This window comes from Tursiops truncatus, chromosome 2 (assembly GCF_011762595.2).
Source record: "Tursiops truncatus isolate mTurTru1 chromosome 2, mTurTru1.mat.Y, whole genome shotgun sequence".
Classification (NCBI taxonomy): domain Eukaryota; kingdom Metazoa; phylum Chordata; class Mammalia; order Artiodactyla; family Delphinidae; genus Tursiops; species Tursiops truncatus.
This window is the reverse complement of record NC_047035.1, coordinates 109,517,803-109,542,003: the sequence shown is the minus strand read 5'-3', so window position 1 is coordinate 109,542,003 and position 24,201 is coordinate 109,517,803. Positions and strand designations below refer to the sequence as shown.

General features: G+C 37.3%; 1 protein-coding gene across 7 annotated transcripts in view; it reads right to left on the bottom strand.

The window, feature by feature from the left end:
• The window catches only part of MAP2K5 (mitogen-activated protein kinase kinase 5), a 266,765-nt gene that overhangs the window by 180,757 nt on the left and 61,807 nt on the right, over positions 1 to 24,201 (bottom strand). For all 7 annotated transcript variants that reach the window (XR_012330188.1, XM_073801166.1, XM_073801165.1 and 4 more), the window contains exon 9: positions 5,005 to 5,044. Coding sequence is in view for 6 of the 7 variants with exons in the window: in XM_073801166.1 (XP_073657267.1) it covers positions 5,005 to 5,044 (40 nt within the window). In the remaining variant the exon portion in view is untranslated. The remainder of the gene's footprint in view (positions 1 to 5,004; positions 5,045 to 24,201) is intronic.

Below are 24,201 nucleotides of genomic sequence, written 5' to 3'. Positions count from 1 at the left end.
AGAAAGATGGAGCATGTTAAGTAGAGACATGGAAGATGTAAAAAAGACCCATGTAAACTTCCAGGGATAAACAGTACAACGTCTGAAATGAAAAATATACGGAACAAAATTAATAACAGAATAGACAATGCAGATGAAAGGACAAAAACCTGAACATTTGATGACAGAAACTATTCAAAAGTGAAACGTTAGAGAGAAAAAAAGCCTAGAATAAACAAACAACAGAGTATCATTTTGCTGTGGGACAACTTCAAGTGACCTAATATAAATGCAATTTAAGTTCCCAAATGTGTGTGTGGGGGAGATACTTGAAGAAATAATGGCTAAAATTTCTCCAAATTTAATGAAAACTAAAAATCCACAAATTTCTATCTCAACAAATCCTAAGTACAGGAATCATGAGGAGAATTACATAAAATCTCACCATAATCAAATTGCATAAGACTAGTGATAAAAAAATCTTAAAAGCAGACTTATACACACTACCAAATGTAAAATAGCTAGCTAGTGGGAAGCAGCTGCAAAGCACAGGGAGAGCAGCTCGGTGCTTTGTGACCGCCTAGAGGGGTGGGATGGGGGGGGAGGCAGACACAAGAGGGAGGAGATATGGGGATATATGTATATGTATAGCTGATTCACTTTGTTATAAAGCAGAAACTAACACACCATTGTAAAGCAATTATACTCCAATAAAGATTTTTAAAAAAGAGAAAAGCAGTCAGAAAAGACGTCAGTTCTAATGTACAGAGGAATAAAGATTTTAAATGACAGTAAGAATGAATGCAATGCAGAAAACAGTGAAACAAAATCTTTAAACTACTGAAAGAAAAGGACGATTAACCTAGAATTCTATATCTGGCAAAAATGTCTTCCAAAATTTAAAGTCAAAATATACACTTTTCAAGACATGCAAAAGCTGAAAGTATTCATTGCCAGGACACTCATGCACTATAAGAAATGTAAAAGATGGGAGTCCTGCAGACAGAAGGAAAATGATACCAGACAGAAATCTGGATCGACACAAGAGAATAAAGAGCACTGAAAAAATGTGAATAAATATAAATATTTTCTTACATTTAAAATGCCTTTAAAAGACAACTGTCTAAAGCAAAAACAGTAACAATGTATTCTGGAGTTTATAACATGAGTAAGTAAAATGTACGATAACCAAGGTGACGATAAGGGAAATGAAAGTATACCGTTGTAAAGTTCTCACACTATAGGTAAAGTGGCACAATATTACTTGAAGGTAGGGCTTCTCTGGTGGCACAGTGGTTAAGAATCTGCCTGCCAATGCAGGGGACACAGGTTCGAGCCCTGGTCCGGGAAGATCCCACACGTCGCAGAGCAACTAAGCCTGTGCGCCACAACTACTGAGCCCACGTGCCACAACTACTGAAGCCCATGTGCCTAGAGCCCGTGCTCCGCAACAAGAGAAACCACCGTAATGAGAAGCCTGTACACGGCAATGAAGAGTAGCCCCGCTCACTGCAACTAGAGAAAGCCCACATGCAGCAACGAAGACCCAACACAGCCAAAAATATATACATAAAAAATAAATTAAAATCACTTGAAGGTAGACTATGATAAATTAAAGATGTATACTATAAACTCTAAAGCACCTGCTTAAAAAAACATACAGACAGAATAAATAGAAAACAAAGAGCAAACTGATATACTTAAATCCAACCATATCAATAATCATATGAGATGTAAATGATCTAAATATCTCAATTAAAAAACAGAGATTATCAGACTGGATTAAAATACAAGACCCAACTATATGCTGCCTACAATAAATCCATCCCAAATATAAAGATACGACAGGTTAGAATTAAAAGGCTGTATCATGCTAACACTAGTCAAAGTAAAGCTGGAGTAGCTATATTAACATCAGACAATGTTGATTTCAGAGCAAAGAATATTACCATGGATAAAGAAGATCACTTCATAATGATAAAGGGGCCCGTTCATCAAGAGGACATAACAATCCTAAATAACCTAACAGATCTTCAAAAAATATGAAGTAAAAAATGATAGAATTTCAAGAAAAAACAGACAAATACACAATTGTTCCTGCAGATTTCAACACCCTTCTTTCTTGTTGATAGGACAAGTAGATAAAAAATCAGTAAAGATACAGAAATTTGGAACAACACTAACAGCCAACTTAATCTAATTGACATTTATCCTACATCCTATACAACAGACTATACATTCTTTTCATGTGCACAGAGAAGACTTACCAAGATAAGTCATATTCTGGGCCAAAAATTAAACATCAATAAACTTAAAATAATTCCAGTTATACAAAGTATGTTCCTGGACCACAATGGATTTAAATTAGAAATCAGTAACAGAAAGATATCTGGAAAAATCCCCAAATATTTGGAAACTAAATAACACTCCTAAGATTTAATAAAAAACTCTGCCTGTTTTAAAGAAATGATACATTTCTTTCTCTTAGAATATGACTATTATATAAGCAAAAATTGTTTTTGCCTTCACTGCCAAGAAGCTCAGGGCTAAACAAAAAGTTTAAACACAATAATCATATCTACTCAAATCATTCATTCATTCAACTCAGTTTGAGCATCTAGTATGTGATTTTATAGAATTGAGGGATACAATACAATACAGTCCCTGCTCTGTAGCTCAGTTTTATGGTCAGGTCTAGTGAATAGTATATTTGTAAAGCCATACTGTTTTCATTTATTGAAAGTCTCTACTTTAACTGCTCTTTTTAAAATGTGTGCTTTCTTTAAAATTGCATTTAATCCTTTCCAGAAACAACTGTTAGCCACACCCAACTAAATAATCATGCAGAAGAATTTTAATATCAGCCTAGGTTAAACATAATTCAAAATGTATGAAATTATGAAAAATTATAATGCACTTGCAAGGCCAAATAGTTAAGTTTTGGGGGGTGATTTATAGCAGTGCTCCCCTCTCCTGGAATAAATAACCTAAAGTTGACTGTCTTTAAATACACCACTGACAACAATCTAAAAGTTTTGACATCGGAGGAACAAACAGATAACTAGATAAAAAGGAAAACAGTGTTGGAGTTGGTGGAGGTGTCCTCTGAATGAAGAGGGAGCTCAGAAGGTACAGAAAGAACAACCCAATGACGAGCTGGTACCACAGAGCTGTACTCAGTGAACTCAGGGGAAGACTGAGGTGGAACCTGGCCTCTACAGTACCTACCCTGGAAACTGTCTGGACTCCAGGGTCCTCCTCTTTAAAATGTGGGCCATGACAGATGATCTCTAAGGTCTCTTTCAGTTCTACAATTCTGTAAACCTAGTTTGGCTGGAATATCAAAGAAAATATCCCAAGAAGGAGCTGTGTGGTAGTGTCTCACCAAAAGCTATTTGAGTTGTTAAAACTAGACTTGATAATACACGTAACACATTCTAGGTGCTGTATTCAGTGTGGTATGGAAGAGCTGAGTCTCAGTTTTGGTTTAACTTTACTAAAAGGTACAACCAATTGCAATTTAAGTGTTCTGATTCTTAGTTTCCTAGATAAGATAAAAAGATACAGAAATATATACTATGCAAGTATTGGGGAAAGAGACTGAATTCTCACTATGGTTAGCTAAGAAGGAATCTTGGAGGAGATGGACCTTGAAAGGATAGATGGAAGTCAAAGGGATGGGCAATGGTAATAACTTATATAAAAGCTACAGGGTATAGCAGAAGACATGTGCTTTGGAGCTGATGGATTTTGTTTTAAATCTTGGCCTTGGCTCTTCCATCTGTGTGACCTTGGACAATTCAGTTTTCTGAGTCTCAGTGTCCTCAAATCTAAAATAATAGGCTTACTTTATACTTTCAAGGATTAAAGATAATAGCAATATAGAGTCTAGCACAATATCTGGCATATAGTAGTCATTCAAAAAATAAAAGCTTTCATTATTAAGGGCCCAGAGACAGAAGATAATGGGCATAACAGAAAGCAACATGCAGGTAAAGGAGAGGATGTGGCTGTAAAGGTAGGCAGGGGCCTATCTGTAGAGTGCCTAACCAATTTGCAGGGGAGTAAGGAACAAAGCAGGCCTGACCAGTTTGTTAGCTAAGAGCCCAGTTTGGAAGTGGAGTTCTATGGAGTTAATTTGAGGTAATAAAGGTTTCAGTCAGAGGTGCAATTCAAGAGACTCCATTAGGGAAATCTGAGATAAAATGATGGGAAAATCAAGCACCAGCAGCCAATGCCAGAGATTAAATCCAAAGTAGCACGGGCAGGACTGGGATCCTGAAGTACGGCAGGGATGGGGTGTGACCATGAACACAATGGAAACAAGTAAGGAGCATCTAAGGTAGTTGCCTAGAAGATCCCTGAGTTACGCGCAGCTTCACTCTATTCGGGCTGCGGTGTTAGGGTATCTCAGGATGCCATAAAGATGTAAAGAAGCGAGGCAGACATCATAGGCTTTATGTTGTACACTATTGGGGCTGGGGGAAGAGGGGTGCTAGAGGGGTGTCAGATCGGGGATTCAACTTCTCAACTCCAGTGGCAGAGTGAAAGGTACAGTGAGGAAATTATTATAAAAGTCCAGGTAGGAGGTATGTGGGCCTGATACAAGGCCAAAGCAATAAGAATAGAAAGAAAGTGACACGTGGACCCATTTCAGGGGAAATTTCTGACAGGATGTGGTGACTTACAGGATGTGGCAGATGAAGGAAAGAAAAGAGTGAATAACTACTAAGTTTTTGAACTGTAAGATGAGGACGACAGTGATGCCACTGAGCCGGGAACACAGAAAGAAGTGTAGGTGACGATGATGAATCACAATTCGAGGAGCTTACAACTGAGCATTCGGAGGCACTTATAAGACGTGAATGTCACAACAGGGCCAGAGCTTCCATCACCCACCACCCACCACCCAGACCTTAAAGCACTTCATTTCTTGACAATACCTGTGACTCAAGCTAAGGGGGCTTGGGGGCGGGGAGAGCATCAAAAATTTCATGAATTTCATAAAACTTATCCAGCACTTACCTTTACAGCTAATATTTTCCCACTTGGAACATGATATGCTCTACGGAAAGATAAAAAAATAATAAAATCACTTGGGATCACTAAACAACCTACCAAGTGGTTAAGGACATAAATGTATATCTGAATACATCCTCAGCAAGGGGATATATGACACTTTCAAAGAACACTAATAACAGCAGTAATTTACATTTTCTATTGAGCTTAATGGTTTACACAGTGATTCACTATGTAGTACCTTAAAATAACCCTCTGAGGTAATGCTGGTATAATTATACACTTTTTAGAGCCCAGAACTCTGAAGCATAGAGAAGTTAAGCAGTTTACCCAATGGCACGAGTCAGTAAGAGGCAGAACTAGACATTAAACCCAAGTCTTCTGGCTTCAGATCCCTTACAACATACTGTCACTGTGTGTGTGTGTCTGTGTGTCTTCTACAGCTCTCTGCTAAGCATGGTACAGAGCCACATAAAATGGGAGGTTTCCCTTTTATCTCAGTTATATATACAGATAAACTACATCCCTACATTTCATCAAAATAATCTCAAAACACATGGCTTAAGATATAAATTCATGTACAAAGTCACAGAGTTACAAGGCTCAAGTATGAGGTTCATCTTTTCCTAAAGCTGGCATTTCTCAATGTTTTTTTAGAAAGCTACAGAACAGAGGCAAGCTCAAATGATCAGATACAGTGAAATAATTACAATTTAAATCAAACAATATGAATACATTCATTTATGAAAAAGAGTAAGAGAATGTTTGCAGAAATAAAATACCATTACATCTCATCAAGACCTTTTGTATTGAAATGAAATGTGTATGCACGCACTGGAAGGAATGCGCATTCTGACCAACTATTCAAAAACAATTTGCTTTATATAAAAATTTCAAAACAAACCAAATAACATAAACAAGCACTGTTATTACAAGTCCATATAGGTATAAAGAAACAAATTAGTTTGGAAGAACTAAAATCTTGCTCCAGAGAAGATTTTACATATTAGCCAAGATCCAATTGATCTTCCCCTCACCCAGTTAGTGTTAAGATGTAAGTGGGGTAAGGAAGATGTGAGGGAATGGAATTTAGCTTCTCAGGAATTCCCCATCCTTACATACCAAGTTGCTAAATAAATTTACCAGGCTCCCAATTTTTACTGGGTAATGACCTAGTAGTAAACATTGTTCATTCCTTTTATTTTTTAATTGAGATATAATTGACATGTAATATTATATTAGTTTCAGGTGTACAACATAATGATTCAATATTTGAATATACTATGAAATGATCACCACAGTAAGTCTAGTTAACACCCATCACCACACAGTTACAAAAACTGCTTATTTCATAAAACAAAAACAAAACATATATTTTACTATTATCAAAATGAAAACATCATTTTCTGTTGTTTTGGCATAAATATTCATTTTTAACATCTTTATTGAGGTATAATTATATATGGTAAAATTCACTTGTTTTAAGTGTACAATTCAAGATTTTTAGAAAATTTACAGAGTTGTGCAATCACTGACAAGTGTTTTTAAAGTGACTGACTTAAAGAAATCGTTCAGTTATTAAGAACCTACAAGTATTTGTAACTTTTCACATATAAAATGTTATAAAATCAGGCATGACTAAGAAAAAACATATATATCAACATTAATGTATATATCCATACATAAGACTGTTATAAAAAATTCATTCTGTTTCTCCTACGTGAGTGGACAAACGTTAAGCCAATTATGGAAGGTACACTTAGCCTTTATTTTATCAATTAATTGTAGAGAAATTCACATATATCTCATTTAAAGGAAAGGTAAGCGTATAAATATCAGCAATTGTTCACTTTACCAAAGAGTACTTTAATCTGTATAAGTGTCTAAAGACTTTCTCTAAACACCAACCTCCCTAGTATATATAAATACTATTAAATTATAAAACTTAAATTATTAAAACATTTTTGTACTTTGTATAAAGTGATACACATTTTTAAAGTGGAACCCTTATATTATACTGGTTTTATAACAAATTACCAGTTACTTTACTACCTATGATAACATCAGACTTTTAAAATGTGAAACTACATGTCATGATTTGATTCATGATATATCTGAACTCATGTAATAAATTAATATACAAAAACTTACATTGTGTTTCTTCTCAGTGCAAGACAGAGAAGTTTGTTGGACTAAGCCAATTTGAAGTATGACTTGAAGGAATTTAGTAACTTTATTCCAGGTAATATAATATGTAACATTTAATAATGACATATTATTTTTCCTCTTGAATTATCATGGTCTCTTCCAATTTCAACATTATAAAATACTAGATATTAGGGCTCCCCTGGTGGTACAGTGGTTGAGAGTCTGCCTGCCGATGCAGGGGACACGGGTTCGTGCCCCGATCCGGGAGGATCCCACATGCCGCGGAGCGGCTGGACCCGTGAGCCATGGCCACTGAGCCTGCACGTTGGAGCCTGTGCTCCGCAACGGGAGAGGCCACAACGAGAGGCCCGCGTACCACAAAATAAATAAATAAATAAATAAAATAAAATACTAGATATTAGAATCACTAACTGAAGGCTGAAATGTAAAGATAAATAGTTGAATGCACACACAAGGATTCAAAAGTTGTAAAAAGAACAGTGATGTTACACTGGACAATGAGTACACCTGGATGTTTTAGACCAACAGGAGCGATAGGGAAATGATTAGCAAATAATCCAGTATATATACCATACTGGACAGTTTGGCAACTTAATTAGCTTGTCAAGAAAGCCGATCTCTTTTCCAAAAGAAGGGTCTCCTATTTCCACATGAATTAAAAGCGGAGGCTTGATGATTTAATTATGATGCATGCTAATAATTCATCCGTGGAAGTTTGGGTTCGATTTCGAGCAATAAAGGTGCTGTGTGGTTTGGTTTACAGTGCAATGAGAGTACCAATTTAACACTTAATCATCAATGAGAAGTGGATGACAAAAGCAGTGCCAGGTATGAGTCCAGTGTGTCCCTTAACTTTGCAAATGGCATTCTACCCAGAGAAAAGGAATTTGTTTATTTTCAGTGGATACTGCATCTCAATTGCCTTGACCTCAATTGTCTTGATCTTTCTCAACACTGTAAAGTGATTAATGAAGTTTGAATGGAGGCTCTGGTTACACCAAAAGACAACTATACACCTCTGCATTATTTTAATTAACCGCTAACACTTCAAATTAGTTTGTTGCCACAGTAATTACCTGTTCCAGTGAGTGCATGGAGGGAGTATTTTTATAAGTTATTTTTAGCACTGAGTCCTTGAGCGTTCCATTTTGTTTGTGACCAGCACAGGGCTTCTGGGAATAGTCCCAGCCCTTAAAATTGAGCACACAATATATATACACTTTAGGATTGTAAAAGCTAAGTAGCCTGGTATAAACTTTTTGAGTTTTTAAAATAAAAAGGAGACCAGTAAAAGAGAACATCTATACTTTCCACACTTCCTTACTTTCTACTTGGAACCATAGGTTCTATGTGACTGGACAAAAAAGTTGGTACCAACCTTTAATTTTGGTAGAGTACAAATTCAGATAATATATTGAGCAAATAGGTAATATAAAGAACTGTCTTATCTAATTCCTTCCTTTTGCAGTAGAAACATCTAAAAGCCAGGTTAAAAAACTTGTCCAAGCTTACACAGTTAGTCAATGGCAACGACAAGACTGGAACTGAGGCAGAACATATATGCTAGGACCTAAAAAAGTATGTGGTAATGTTTAAGTGTTCTTAACTGCATTCTAGAACAGGGGAACTCATAATTCAAAACTTACAAAGGTGTTGACCTATTTCAATCAGGCTAAGACCATCACACTGAATCTTTCCAAGCAAGGAATCTTCTGCAATCACTGCCAATCTACCAGGGGAGGCAGAAGAGTGAGGTTTGTAACCTCTAAGTCACTGCCTGGGTTCTGATGCTAGCTCTGACACTTCTTCATGTGAACCTGGCCTGTTATTAAACCTCACCTTGTCTCAAGTGCCTCAAGTCTGAAAAGGGGAAATCAGTCCCTACGTTATAAACTTGTGAGGTTCAGTGAGATAAGGAAAGCACATAGGACAGGGCCTGGCACGCAGTAAGCGGGCATTACATGTTAGCTAGAAAGTTTTCAGGGTAGCTGGGTTTTTAAAAACCCACTAAAACAGGCTGAAAGGCAAGAGTTATCTCTGTGCTTTAAGACTCAGGCTATGTGCTCTACAAAGGAAGGCTAATAAAACTTTAACAATGAAGACTGGCAAAAAGCTGCAATATAGCACTTACTGTTAAGAAAAGCAAGTAGTGTTACATCATGGTGAACCAACTTTGAAAACAAAGAATTAGTCATCTGAAATGCTATGGCTATACCATGATTCAAATTCTAAAATTTCTTACCATGCTTATCTCTTGACCACTAGTTAACTTAATTACACTCAGGTGTGGTAAGTGCCACATTCCAGGTATGCATCTTAGCAGAAACACCATTGGACAGTAACTGTTGCTAAATGAGAAGCCTAATTTTTTATTCTCCTTGGATTAATAGGAAAATATAAGCTACCTTAAAACATCCACACAACTTCCTTTAATATACACCCTCATAGACTATAACATTTTGAGGCCTCTCCTAGCCTTCAGACTTTAGTATCTCTGTTATAACCCCCAGCACACTGCAGAAAAATTGTTTATATGTCTGTCTTCCATACTGGGCGGGGACACTACCATGTCTTAATCACCTTTGCATTCTTTATGCTTTGCACAAGTCCTGGCCCATGATATAGGTACTCCAAACTTAATAGATGTTTGATAAATGATTATTACTTCTGGATGAAAAAAGTTTATGTAATTCTTGAATAAAGCAGAAATGTATTTAATTCATGCATTTAATTAACTGAATGCATGTAGACATTCTACATGCATTTAATTAATTAATTCCATAACCTTATGAGTAGGAGCAGGAGGTATTCTTCCCTAGCTTTACTGTGATATAACTGACATACAACATGAGTAGAAGTTATTATCCTCCCCATTTTATGGGTAGATTTCTAAGGGCTGCATCAAAAGTCCTTACAAGGATTTCAGGATCTGGCCCTTGATCACCTCACTAATTTCTGCTTCTGCCAATCTCCCTTATCCACAATACTCACTCTGCTCCACCAAACATCTTTCTGCCTCAGGCCCTTTGCACCTACACTCAGCCTGGACCACTCTTCCTCCAATATCCACTTGGCTTGCTCTATCACTTCCTTCAGGTTCAATGTTACTTCTTTGACTATCTTACATAAAACAGTCCATTTTCTCTTTCTTTATTTTTATAGAATTCATCAACACCCTACACAATTTATTTATTGTTTGTCTCATACCACCAGAAAGCAAGCACTGTGAAAACAGGGACATTTTTTGTTGTTGTTCACTACTGTACCTCCAGTGCCTAACACTGTGCTGGGCACATTTTATAAATATTTGTGGAAAGAATGAATAAATTTCCTGAACTGCTATAGGTCTTTTTATTTTTTTAATGACAGTTTTGTTTTTCTAGGAAATTGTCATTTCCTGTTTTCAAATTTATTGTCGTAAAGTTATTCATTATATCTTTTTTTTTTTTTTTTTTTTGCGGTACGCGGGCCTCTCACTTTTGTGGCCCCTCCCGTTGCGGAGCACAGGCTCCGGATGCGCGGGCTCAGCGGCCATGGCTCACGGGCCCAGCCGCTCCACGGCATGTGGGATCTTCCCGGACTGGGGCACGAACCCGTGTCCCCTGCATCGGCAGGCGGACTCCCAACCACTGCGCCACCAGGGAAGCCCATATCCTCTTACTTTTAAAGTCTCTGCCTAGAATTATGTCCCCTTTTAAAATTCTACTTTTATTATTTGTGTCTTCTCTCTGTTATACTTGAGCAATTTTTCCAAAAATCCCACTGCTGGTTTTCTTGAATTATTAATATTTCTTTAATTTTAATTTCATTAATTGTTTTCTTTAGTATTCCTTTCCTTCCACTTTCTTTGGGTTTAACCCCTTCCCTTTAAAAAAAATTATTGATTTAGATGTTAAACCTATTTATATCCAGTTTTTTTCTGACATATATACAAAAAACTATCCTTTAAGTAAGACTTGGACTGCAGCTCATGAGTTTTCATATATGATATTTCTTTACTGTTCAGTTGTAAATATTTTTATCCCATTATGATGTGTTACATGACCAATAAATTATTCAGGTGTGTGCATTTTAATTTCCAAATGAATGAGAGGGTTAACATTATTATTTATTTCTAAACTAACTGTATAGTCAGAAAAAGTGACCTGTATGTTACAAATTTAATTGAGACTTGCTTTGTGCCCTAGTACATAATCAGTTCTTTAAGTTTTCTGTACCTGAAAATAATACATATCTTCAACATGACTGATAAAGAGTGCTCTATGATCATGTGATCAATTTGTTCACTATGATGCTAAACTCTTCTATATCTTTATTTAATTTTGGTCAAATTGATCTGTTGATTACTGAGACATATTCTACCACTATAACTGTGGATTTATCAAATTTTGTAATTCTGCTAAGTTTTTTGCTTTACATATTTTAAGGTTATGTTATTAGTTATATACAAGCTTAGGTCTATTATGTATTCACAGTCTTCTCTTCTATCATCATATAGTAGTCCTTTCTATCTTCATCCCTTAAAAAACCCCAGAAAACAAAAAAACACAAAACTTTCTGCCTTAAAGTCTGCTTTGTCTTATGTTAATATAACCACAATAGCTTTCTACTGATTAGTTTTTGCCTGCTATCTTTTCCCCAACCTTTTCCTTTCAACCTTTCTCTGTCTTTACGTTTTAGGAATACATTCTAAAATAGTCAAAAATAGTAGATAGCTGTATTTTTTAAAGTTTCACTTGACCAATCTACTAACTGGCAATATCAGTTGACATATTTAATATACTTATTAATATAGATTTATTTCTACCACCTTATTCATTTATTTTACACCTCTCTCCCTCTACTATATTGGATTATCCCTTTATTCCCTCTGTTTCGAAGTTATACATTCCATTCATTATCTTTCAGTTGTTACCCAAACGTTTTTAAATCATATCTGACTTAACAAAATATAAAGTTAATTGCTATCCCTATTCTTCTCTCAAACAATATAAAAATCTTAGAATGCTATAAGTCCAATCAGCTCTTCTCGTCTTGTATTATTTTGTCCAGTCTTTTTGTTTGACTGACTTCATTTTTATTTTATTTTATTTTTTTTGGCAGTACGCGGGCCTCTCACTGTTGTGGCCTCTCCCGTTGCGGAGCACAGGCTCCGGATGCGCAGGCCCAGCGGCCATGGCTCACGGGCCCATCCGCTCTGCGGCATGTGGGATCTTCCCGGACCGGGGCACGAACCCATGCCCCCTGCATCGGCAGGCGGACTCTCAACCACTCCGCCACCAGGGAAGCCCTGACTTCATTTTAAAGCCCCTAATCACTACAACTGTTGTTTTGTAGTCACATTTACCTAAATAGTCACTATTCTTTCTTTCATTTTATTCCTTTCTGGATTCAATTGGATTCAGTTTCTTTCTACCTAAAGCATTTCCCTCAGTTACAAACTAACTCTCCCTCCTTCCCTATCAAACTACCTTTTTCTCTTTCCCTGTCTACACACATAGACACACATATATATTCTTTTATATTAACTTCTGAAGATGTATTTATTTTGCCCTCACTCTTGAATGATAGTTTAATTGAGACAATCATTTCCTTTTCATCTTTTGAGGATACCATTGTCTTTCAGCTTTCATTACTATTGTTTTAAGTCTGCTGTCCTCCACTTGCTGGCCAATAAATGCCACTGAAGGTTCTTGGACAGAAAAGTGATATGATCAAAATCCTAATTCTGGCTGCATATTACCACAATACTACCAGAAATGAGGAGAAACCAGAGAGAGCAAGGGGCACTTAGAAAGCTGTTAGTCTACATAAGAGGTGGTGATATGAACCTACGTAGTATTCACAGATATGGAAAAGGGGAAATAGATACAAAAGGTTTTGGCCAGAGATAATCTAGGAAACATGGGGATTAGGAAGCTGAATCTAAAATTTCAAGCTAAGATCATAGGAGAATTATAGTGTTTATTAACAGAAATAGAAGAATCTGACCTAGTTAGCCTTTGACTACATAATCCTGCACTTTTAAGCTCCATGAGGGCAGAGAGCTCACCCACTTCATTCAACAATGTGTATAAAGCATCTAGAACAATACTTAGCACACAGTATATACTCAATTATTTAGGAGTTCATAAATAAATGGGGCAGTCAGGAGAGAGGAGAAAGGAAAAAGGAAACAAGAGGAACTAACAATTCCTGAGAGTCCACAGAATTATTCTAATCTCTGTATGATGTATGTAACATAAGCCACATTTCACAGATAATAATAGAAACAGACTCAGAGATATTAAGGTAATAAGAATTCATGAATGGCAGATACAGATTCAAATCCGGGTCTATTTCACTTCAACGCTTGCGTTCTTTCCAGTATAGACAGGGTATACACAAGGAAACATTTGAAATAAGTTTACTTCAGAATATTGTGAATGTTGAAGGTGAAATTCAGAACAAGAATGCATTAAAATTCCACCTACCATATTCCCTACCCTGTGGTTTCTGTGGCTGAATTTATCCATTGGCAGCAACTACTCTGATGCTTTATATGTCACATGTTGCTGTTATTATTTTTCTTTAAAACTGTTATGTAACGTCACTAGTGTGTGCTTTAACTATACTGTAAACTCTAATTACCAAACTATATTGCAAATTCTTAATATAGGGTCTGTGTCTTATCCTATTTTATAGTAAGTTTCAAGGTCAAAGTCAAGGTTCATTCTCTTCATTGCTGTGTCCCCAACTTCTACCATGGTATATGACATACTCTCTTCTTAGTTTATGTATTTAATAAATAATGCATGTCTCCAACTGCCAAGCACTATGGGGGGTATTGCAGCTGGAATAGAGAACAAACCAGACAAGGTTCCTGCTTTCCTGAAGCTTACTTTCTGATGGGGGAAGAATGACAATAATCAAATAAATATAAAATATGTCAGGTAGTAGAAGTGCAACAAAAAAGACTAAAGGTAGGGATATAGAGTGATCAAGATTAGGGGCATTTTTTTTAATACTATGAGTGGGAGGAGTTAGGGAATGCCCCTCTCATTAGGTTATATTTGAGCAGTAAAGGAACATACCCTTTAGATAGCTGGAAAAAGAGGACTTCGGGCAGAGGAAATGTTAAATTCAAAGGCTCTAAGGTGCAAGTGTGTGTTTGATATGTGCGTGGAAGTGGAATAAGCAAGAGGGCTAGTTGTGGGAGACAAGGTCAGAAAGGTAATGGAAAGACGGACTGTGTAATACCACTGAGGCCATGGTGAGGACTTTGGCTATCATTTTGAATGATACAAAAAGCCATAGGGTCAGGGGGAGAGCTTATATTTTAGAAAGATCATCTTGGCTATCGGGTGGAGAGAACTCCTTGTAGGAAAGCAAGGACAGAAACTAGGAAACTAGTTGGGAGGCTACTGCAATAATCCTAGCAAGAGATAACAGAGGCTTAGAATATAGTGGTAAGTCAGAGGTGGTCAGCTTGTTGAAATAGTTTTAAGGAAAAGCCAACAAGATTTGTGGGTCAATACGATGGATGGTCTGAGAGAAAAAGAAGGAAGAAGAATGACTGGAAAGTTTTTGTCATGAGCAACCTGTAGAACAGAGTTTCCATTTACAGATTAGAAAAACTGTAGAAGGAACAGGTTTCAGAGGAAACCAAGAGTTCAGGTTTGGGTAACTGTGAAATGCCTAAAAGACATTCAACTGGTAATTAGATATGAGTCGGAAGTTCAGGACAGAGGACAGGACTGGAGATATACTTTTGGGCTTCATCAGCATATAGATGATATACAAAGCCATGGAACTACAAAATCTCACTTAGGAATTAAATTAAATAGAGACGAGGTCTGAGGACTGAACCCGAACCACTCCAAATCCAGAAGTCAGGAAGATGAGAAGAAACGAGTAAAGGAGACGAGAAGGTACAGAAAGTAAGCCAGCAACAGAACCCAGAGAACAGTGCCCCTGAGGCCCTGAATGTTGGTGTTAACATCTCTCATACTGCCAAGTGCAGTACCTTGCCCCAAAGAACATGTGACTGATTTCAAAAGCAATATCTGGGGACAAATGCAATTAATCTTATAATTTTCTATTTGAAATTTTAAAGATGGGTCTAGTACAATACACACAAGGCTAGAGGTGTCCCTACCTTCATCTAAACCCTAATGAGAAGTTATTAAAAGATAGATCAGTCCAAAAAATAAACTGAATTCCTATAAGAATCTTTAAAAGTGAGTAAGGAAAAGAAAAAATTGAAAACAAAATGTAAAAAAGTCCTACATTGGGCTTCCCTGGTGGCGCAGTGGTTGGGAGTCCGCCTGCCGATGCAGGGGACGCGGGTTCGTGCCCTGATCCGGGAAGATCCCACATGCCGCGGAGCGGCTGGGCTCCTGAGCCATGGCCGCTGAGCCTGCGCGTCCGGAACCTGTGCTCCGCAACGGGAGAGGCCGCAGCAGTGGGAGGCCCGCGTACCACAAAAAAAAAAAAAAAAAAAAAAAAAAAAAAAAAAAGTCCTACATTCACACAGGACATAAGGGAGAAGCAACCTGTGTTCATATTCTAACATCTGGATCCCCACACAAATTTATGTCATGCATAAGATCAACTGCATCTGTATTTTACAATGTTTACTGAAATTATTTATGCTTAGAATCTCAAATTCTAGGAGAACCTAAAAAATATGAATCGGCCCAGCTGACTCCTGTTCACAAAATAAATAACCTAGAGCTGATCATATATTTTCTGATAAGGCTTGTACAATCTCACATAATTAAAGTAGGCATCTAATTTCTACCGTGCTATTCTGCATATTAACTTCTGAATACATTCTAATCAAATTATTTTCAATTATGAGGAGAAAGAATTTATAATAGGGACTATCTATGCTTCTCTAGTGATTGTGATAATTTAAGAATGGGGGGATGACCTATGACCCCACTGTAAATATTTCACACTTCAGTGTAACTGATAATATGATATGCGATAAATGTCAATTTGTTAGTAAAATGGTCACCAAAATGAGAAGGGAAATACGACCCCCCACACACACTTTTTTGCCTCTTGGAGCAAGGATCTCAAGAGTAATTGCGTGTATGATGACTCTTAATCATGATGGCAAAGCAAAAACACTGAAATAACAGCATTGCCATTGCCCTGTGAAGGGGGCAGGGCAATTCTTTCATATACCATGTGGAATAAATGCCACTGACTTAAGTTCCACTTCTCACATAGCATACTTCATAAAAGGTTAGTGAAAAGAGGGACACAATTACTCTGTGAATTATTTATAGAGCACTATCAAATGTTGGAATTTCTCCAAATGGACAGGAAACCTAACAAAACAATCCAGCCACTAAAATGGAGAAAGCAATAGTTAAGATTTGGCTTAAGAAATACATATATACACAATTAAAACAAAAATCTTTTGTTATTTTGTGAGATGTTTTTAAAACCCTGGATGTTGTCTTTTAATGCAATGACGTGCTTTCAGTAACCAAATGTAAACTAGCTATGGTTTTGAGAATGAAAATTTTGTTTTATTGCTTGATCTTTTTAGAGATTTGTTCTCTTGGCAGGTTTCTTTGGGGGAGGATTTTACCAATATGTCACATACTAAAATAGCCATCCACAGAAAAAAAATTCAAATAGTTTGAGGGAAATCAACACTGACAGTTGTTGCCTTCCATAATAGATAAACACATTAGCCAGGCTCTAGCTGTTAAAATAGGAAATCCAAAGTAAACAGCAGTTATAAACAGCTTTTATATAAACTGTACTAGTTCAAATAGCAGTCTGTGCCAACCTTCCTTCTGTCTAAAAATCCATTACAGATGCTGACTACTGACTGTAAAATAATTTATGGTTAAGCAACAGGGCTCCCTAGACTGTTTAGTATCAAATCAAACATGTCATTAGGTCACAGATATTAACAACTCTTTCAAGATGCGGATCATACACAGGGCTCACAAATCAACCTGATGTATAATATGGGGAACCTGGCAGGGGTAGAAAGAGTTTTCTAATCAGAGAAAAGCTACCATAACTCTGTATCTTATGATTTCTTCTTCTTTCTATTTACTCTGGTTATACGCTCCTTCTTACTCCCACACCTGCCTCAAAGTTAACATGGTCATCACTGCCTCCATATTTCTTCCGTAAGTTGATATGGCCTGATTCAAGCCTTTAACATCAACTAGAGTAATGTCTTTTAATATATGGCCTAAGTATCTTTGAGATCAAGGAAGCTACAGTCATAGTGATCTCTTGATCAAAGCTTCTGAAAGAATGTAATGGGCAAAATGGAGAGGCAAGAGAAAGCCTAACGATGAAAATGAAAAACATGAGGCAATACATGTGGGGGAAAAAACAGGAGTATCGTGAGGATTAACTAGCTAGGAAACTTCTCTCCTGAAATGGCTTGATTACAGTATCATCTCTGCTCACAGTTTCTTGGTGGAAAGCTAACAATAAATCACTTTCCAAAATCAGATACAAAAATGACTATTTCAGAAAACCCCCTTCTACTAGTAATTAACATTTGATTATACTTTGTGGTTTATAAAAACTTTTTATATAAGGAAGCTATTTAATTTGCACAAAAATTTTTAAGGTAGATATTCTTATTATCCCCACTTTATAGATAAGGAAACCAAGGCTTGGTGAGGTTAACAACTGCTTCAAGATTCTTATCTCCTAAGCTCTGGAGTGGGATGTGGATTCAAGTCCTCTGAAGCCAAATCCAATGCATGTCCCAACAACCCTGTGTTATCATAAACTGACTATTTCTCGATCCTCTAATTCCAGTTGTCTGCAAGGTTCTCTGGATATAGTCAGTTTTGGTTTTTAAAAAGCAATAGGGAAAATCGATTGAATGACTCACTTTTCAGAGTTGCATTAACTTTTTCAGGCCACTGGGGTACAATTTACTAAATTACCTCTCCTAGAACACTAAATAGTACCCTAGTGGGTCAAAGAGTAAATGCACCTCTGAAAAGTGAGCCATTTATCCCCTTCTTCCCTGTAGTACCAGATGTAATATGTCCCCTATGACAGAAATATTAACCCATTTCCATTAAAAACTCAAGAAATTGTCCAACACTAGAGAAAATGAGTATGGGGAAGTGTCCCTGGGAGAGGAAAACAAAACAAACAAAACTCTCTTCTATAATCCTGCCCACAATACTGGTGAAAAGTCATCATGTACTTATAGGAAAATATTGGGTTTTCATTCACTGGAAAATGATTTTAATCAAGACCTTAAAACAGGATAAAAAAATATAAATTCAATAGCTGATGGTTTTCAGCAGGGAGATGCACAGAACATCATGATGGCTGTACTGCAGTATTTAAAAAATAAAGCCCCAGCATTTCATCTTGCTTATGTAATAAGATACATATCACAAACAGCTGTTCTTTCACACATCTCGCTATACTAGAGGTTATCCCTTTGATGGAAAAAAATTCTCTTGGCTAGCAAGTAAGCACATTATTACTTTTAACCTCTATAAAGGGCAAAAGCCTCTGAATACATTTCTGAGTTGCCACAGGAATAGCTATTGAGTGATTTAACAGTTGCCAGATACCTTAATAAAGCCAAACTTTAAGTTTTCAGCACTGTTAGTCCCTAACTCTTCTGGAAGATGGTTATGCAATGAAAATAAGACAACTTTAATTTAAGAATCATCCAGCTTCTAATTAAACTGCCATAGGCAGCTGGTTGGATAAGTTTTAATCAGTTTCAATCACCTATTGATTGGTATACTGAAGCCTAAAAAATTAAAAGTAAAAGATGATTGGGGAATTGTCCCATCTCTGAACAACAGTAGAGGCCTCTGTAAATAACTCCTCTTTTAACCATCAGCTAAATGAACACTTCAATACTGCAGTACAAAGTCTTCTGCAAAATTACTTTAACTAACAAGCAGAAATTTATCAGCTTCAGCCAAAATCAATGCTGAAATCAATTTGAACACTGTTGTGTCTAAAGGGGCTCATTGGCAATTTAGGGAAATTACACCATGTAAATGCCTGTGCTTTAATTGAACAGTTTCATCAACTAGGCTGTGATTGCTGTCCATTCATTTATTTACTTTCACTGCAGATACCATTCTGCAAAGGAATGGCTTTTGTCAGGCAGGAGAGAGGCACTTTATCTTCATTTTGTGCACTTTTGTGCATAACAGACTTCATGAAACTGGCGTATCATGACTAGGGTCAAAACAAACCAGGAGCAACTTTTTCCTTTAACATAAAAACTGAACAACACTCAAACTACCATCATACCTTCCACCATCCAGGGACAGTCATCTTTAAACTCAGTAATACGGAAAAATCTGTGCCTCTATGTTTTGGACAACAGAGGAAAGTATTTGGATCCTAAACTCAATTCCACCACGGTATTCTTTTTGAGATATCTGTAGTGACTTCCAAAAACATATAAACTGTATTAGAACATTCTCTCCAAAAATTAAGCAACATTTTGTTTTACAACGTCCTTTGAGATTAGTCAAGAGGAGGTGCTATTCTCCAACCCATTCAGGAGAGTAAGGCTTAAAGAAGTCATATATTTTCAAAGGAAGATTAATGGGAGGAGAAAGGGAGAGGGGTCTGTGTGGGAGGAAAAAAACAGACTTGTTTACAAAGACCAGCAGCTGAAAACATCTACAAGATTCCAATGATGATTTAAATACACAGACAAAAGCACTCACAAAATCACGGGCAATGAAAAAACCCAAAGGTGTAATTTCTGGAGAATCATATGCTGAAGTGACTGAAGTCTGGAGATAGGCATTAATGTTTTTAACACTGAATTAATCAGTTAATTCAAAGATTACAAATTCCAGGGAAGGAGAGAAGAAAGAAGACAGCTGTTTGTTCATATGGGTCATTTGTAAGGTACATGTGCCTGATGCAAAAAATAAAAATACAAAATGCAACTGTAGTATATTTGCTAGAAAATGCCATCAGAAATTCTTAGGCTTGCACATAGTTTGCTTACCTTAGCTCCTTAGAATCAAAATGTAATTATTTACTAGTAAGGGCACTGGGAAAGGACCAAGAAATACGAAAGCATGAGTTTCAGTGGTGGTTCTATCCCTTGTCTTGCTTTGACTCCTTAGGGAAATCCCTTAATTTTGGTGTGTCAGTTTCATCATAGGTCAAATGAGGATGGTGATACCTACTCTACCCAGCTATATTCCAACGCTGCTGGGGATAACCCTTGGCATGCTATGGTGGCCCAGGTTGGAAACACAAACGCAGCCATACGATTCTGAGCAACCCCTGCATCCTGGGTGTATGAAGGAAGGGTCTTAAAACATTTTGCTAGGCTTCCAGGGAAGCAGGGAAACTTCTCATTTACCTCTTCAGTCAGTAACTCCACTATACTCTGCAACACTCACCAAGAATTACCTTTAAAAAAAAGTTAAAAGGAAGAAGAAACAAATGGTGTCCAGAAGCTTAACTGAGTACACGTGTGTGTGGTAAAAAATCACTCTGTAAGTTTACCCAATATACCATTTTCTCTACCACTATAAAGTTTCATTGGCTATATTTTGTGTTGCTGAGACAATGTAAAAATATATTTTATTCATAGTTTTTAGATAACTTTTCAGAAAACTTAATTACGGTTTAATCAGAGCTTTATGTTTACTAAGTGTATTGTTACATTTTGCTGTTATAGTTAGCAGTCGTAACAGAATCAGTATGTTTGAGAACGTTATACAATACATATTTTCCAAATACACTAAGCTTGTTAAAATGCTATATTGATTGTGCCCTAAAGCAAGTTCTAATTTTGTCTGAACATTTTTCATTTCATTATTTGAATTCACAAAACAAAAACCACGAACTCTGCTTTGAGCAATAATACTGTACATTCCTTTTCTTTCTTTCTCTTATAATACTGACCAGGTAAAGTATGGAAATTTTAGGGTCAAGAGGAAAACATAATACAAAGTCACACTTAAAAATCAAAGTAATGTTTAAAAAAACTTGATGCCTAATACCCACAGCCCAAGTTGCTATTGCTATTTCCCCCTCTAATTTAGTAACCTGCTCCTCCAATTCAGTTTTGTTTCACAAATCAGAACCTAAACTTATTTCACTCCAGTAAGGCAGCAATTTAACAGGAACATGGTCTCTTATATCAAGGTAACCAACGACAGAGCAATGAAAAAAAATTGTGGCAGAAAGTTATACACAGTAAATGCCTTTTGGACTTTCCAGTGAATTATTTTCCCAAAAAAGCAATTTAAGTAAATACCCTAGATGCTATGGTATACAAATATTTGCTTGTGCTATATGCCAACCAAGAGTCTATAATTTTCTAACACATCAGATACTGTAAAATAGCTAAAAAAAAAATGTGTCTTATAAATCAAGAAATGCACCACCTCCACTAGCACAACCATACAATTAATCTAGGGATTCAATTATTAAATTCAAAGCTTTTGATAAGTAAAGACCCAAAGGATAGACCAAATAACAAGTTATGTTGCAATAATTCTGTCAGTCAAGTAATGGTTGCTTTAACATCTACTAAAAAGCATCTAAAATTAACAACTAGAGGTGGTACATCACTGACTTTCAGGATTATATATTAATTTATATCTCACATCCAAAAATAATTTGGGTTAAAAATTAGGAAACTTAAGAGTGTGAATGGCAAACAGGAAAACCCTGGCTTGAGAAGTAGGCCCAAGTACTGACCCTAGGTGTCAGAACAAATTAAAGGTGTACAACTCGATGTTTTGATACTGAGTTCTAGTCTTTTTTTTTTAATTATTTTATTTTTATTTATTTATTTTTGGTTGCATTGGGTCTTTGTTGCTGTGCGCAGGATTTCTCTAGTTACGGCGAGCGGGGGGCTACTCTTCACTGCAATGCGCGGGCTTCTCACTGCGGTGGCCTCTCCTGTTGAGAAGCATGGGCTCTAGGTGAGCAGGCTTCAGTAGTTGTGGCACACTGGCTCAGTAGTTGTGGCTCGCAGGCTCTAGAGCAAAGGCTCAGTAGTTGTGGCACACAGGCTTTGCTGCTCTGTGGTATGTGGGATCCTCCTGGACCAGGGATCAAACCCGTGTCGCCTGCACTGGCAGGCAGATTCTTTTTTTTTTTTTTAAATAAAGTTATTTATTTAATTTATTTATTTTTGGCTGTGTTGGGTCTTCATCGCCGCACACAGTTTTCTGTAGTTGTGGCGAGCAGGGGCTACTCTTTGTTGCAGTGCATGGGCTTCTCATTGTGGTGGCTTCTCTCATTGTGAAGCATGGGCTCTAGGCGCACGGGCTTCAGTAGTTGCGGCATGCAGGCTCAGTAGTTGTGGCTCACGGGCTCTAGAGCACAGGCTCAGTAGTTGTGGTGCACGGGCTTAGTTGCTCTGCAGCATGTGGGATCTTCCCAGACTAGGGATCGAACCGGTGTTCCCTGCATTAGCAGGCAGATTCTTATCCACTGTGCCACCAGGAAAGCCCCCACAGGCGGATTCTTAACCATTGCACCACCAGGGAAGTCTCCTGAGTTCTAGTCTTGATTTGACCGTGGGCATGCCACTTAACCCTTCCAAGCTTTTTTTTTTTTTTTTTAATTTTGGCCGTGCTGCGCATCTTGCGGGATCTTAGTTCCCTGTCCAGGGACTGAACCCGGGGCAACGAAGACCCAATGCAGCCAAAAATAGATTTAAAAACAAAGACGAGCAATTTGAGGTGGGCCTTCAGAAGAACACAAAGCAAACCTGTTCCTCTGTCTACACAAATGCCCTTCAGACTTTTTTATGTCAACTGTCATGGGACCCCTTAATTTTCTCTTTGTCAGATAAAAGTCAGCCAATTCCTCTGACCACTTCTCAACTCAAATAACAGTTCCTCCATGAGGCCCTTCCTGTTACCTCCTGAGGAAGTAGCTAAAAGTCGTCACTCCTCCCTTGGCCCCCCAGAGGCTGTGTGCCACACAGACAGACACACAGCCTGGACTGTGAGGCCCCGTACTTACCTGTGGACAGAGCTTCTCCCTCTACCTGGACACAGCTCCAGTGAGAGCCTGGCTGTCCCCAACAGCTGACACAAGTGCCCTCCACACAGCACATGCTCAGAACATGCCCCACTAATGAATGAAGGAGATTAGACAGGCAAATTTCCCAGACCCCGTGTTATTCTCTCCATGCTCCTCTGAGTGGTCTCTGAACTGTCCACATCTCTCTGTAAACCCAGTACCCAGAACTAGAGACAAAAATCCAAAAGTGGCACCCTGCAAGATGAAGTCAATCCCAAATGAGATACCCTCCTAATGCAGCCAAGAGAACAGATTTTAGTGTAAACTAGATCTCTTCCACCCTATAAAAACAGAAGTGTGCTAATGCTTATCTGTTCACAAAGACTTCTGCTGGGGACTTAAATTTCTTTATAAAGAAAGCACTTTTATTAAAATAAAATATTAGAAAGAAGTCTTGCTGCTTCAAAACTATTTTTCCCTAAAAGGAGATAGGGTTGAAATACTTAGATTCAGCAAATTCTTACTTGAAATATTACCATAATGTATTGATTTTTACCAGACTCAATTGACTGAAAAGTTGTTTGTGTAGCAATATTGGCCAAACCAATATACTAGAACGATTTTGTTACCCACAGTAATCAAGTGCATTTCTGAAGTATAATTATACTGTCATAAAAATAAAGCCAAGATACCCTTTTCCAAGCAATAAAACAATAGGGGCTATAAAACAGGAAGAAGAAAAGGCTAAATAAATGAGATTTTTTAAAATGAAATTTAGTGTCTTTCAAAAACACCGCTGCCACCTCTTCCTTCCCTTAAGCGAAGGTTAGCAGAAAATGATCAATACTTCAATCTCAATAAACTATTTCAATAATAGTTAATTCGGGTGGAAACAGAGCCTGAAAATCTCTGCTCAGCGACCTGTGACATCCTGTCATGTTGGCTGGATGCCAATAATCCATCACTGCCATAATGGATATGAGCATGTGTGAAGCTATGGGAACATGGAGATGGGGCAGCAAAGGTGGGAAAGGTGTAGAGAATCAGGAGCTCAGGTTC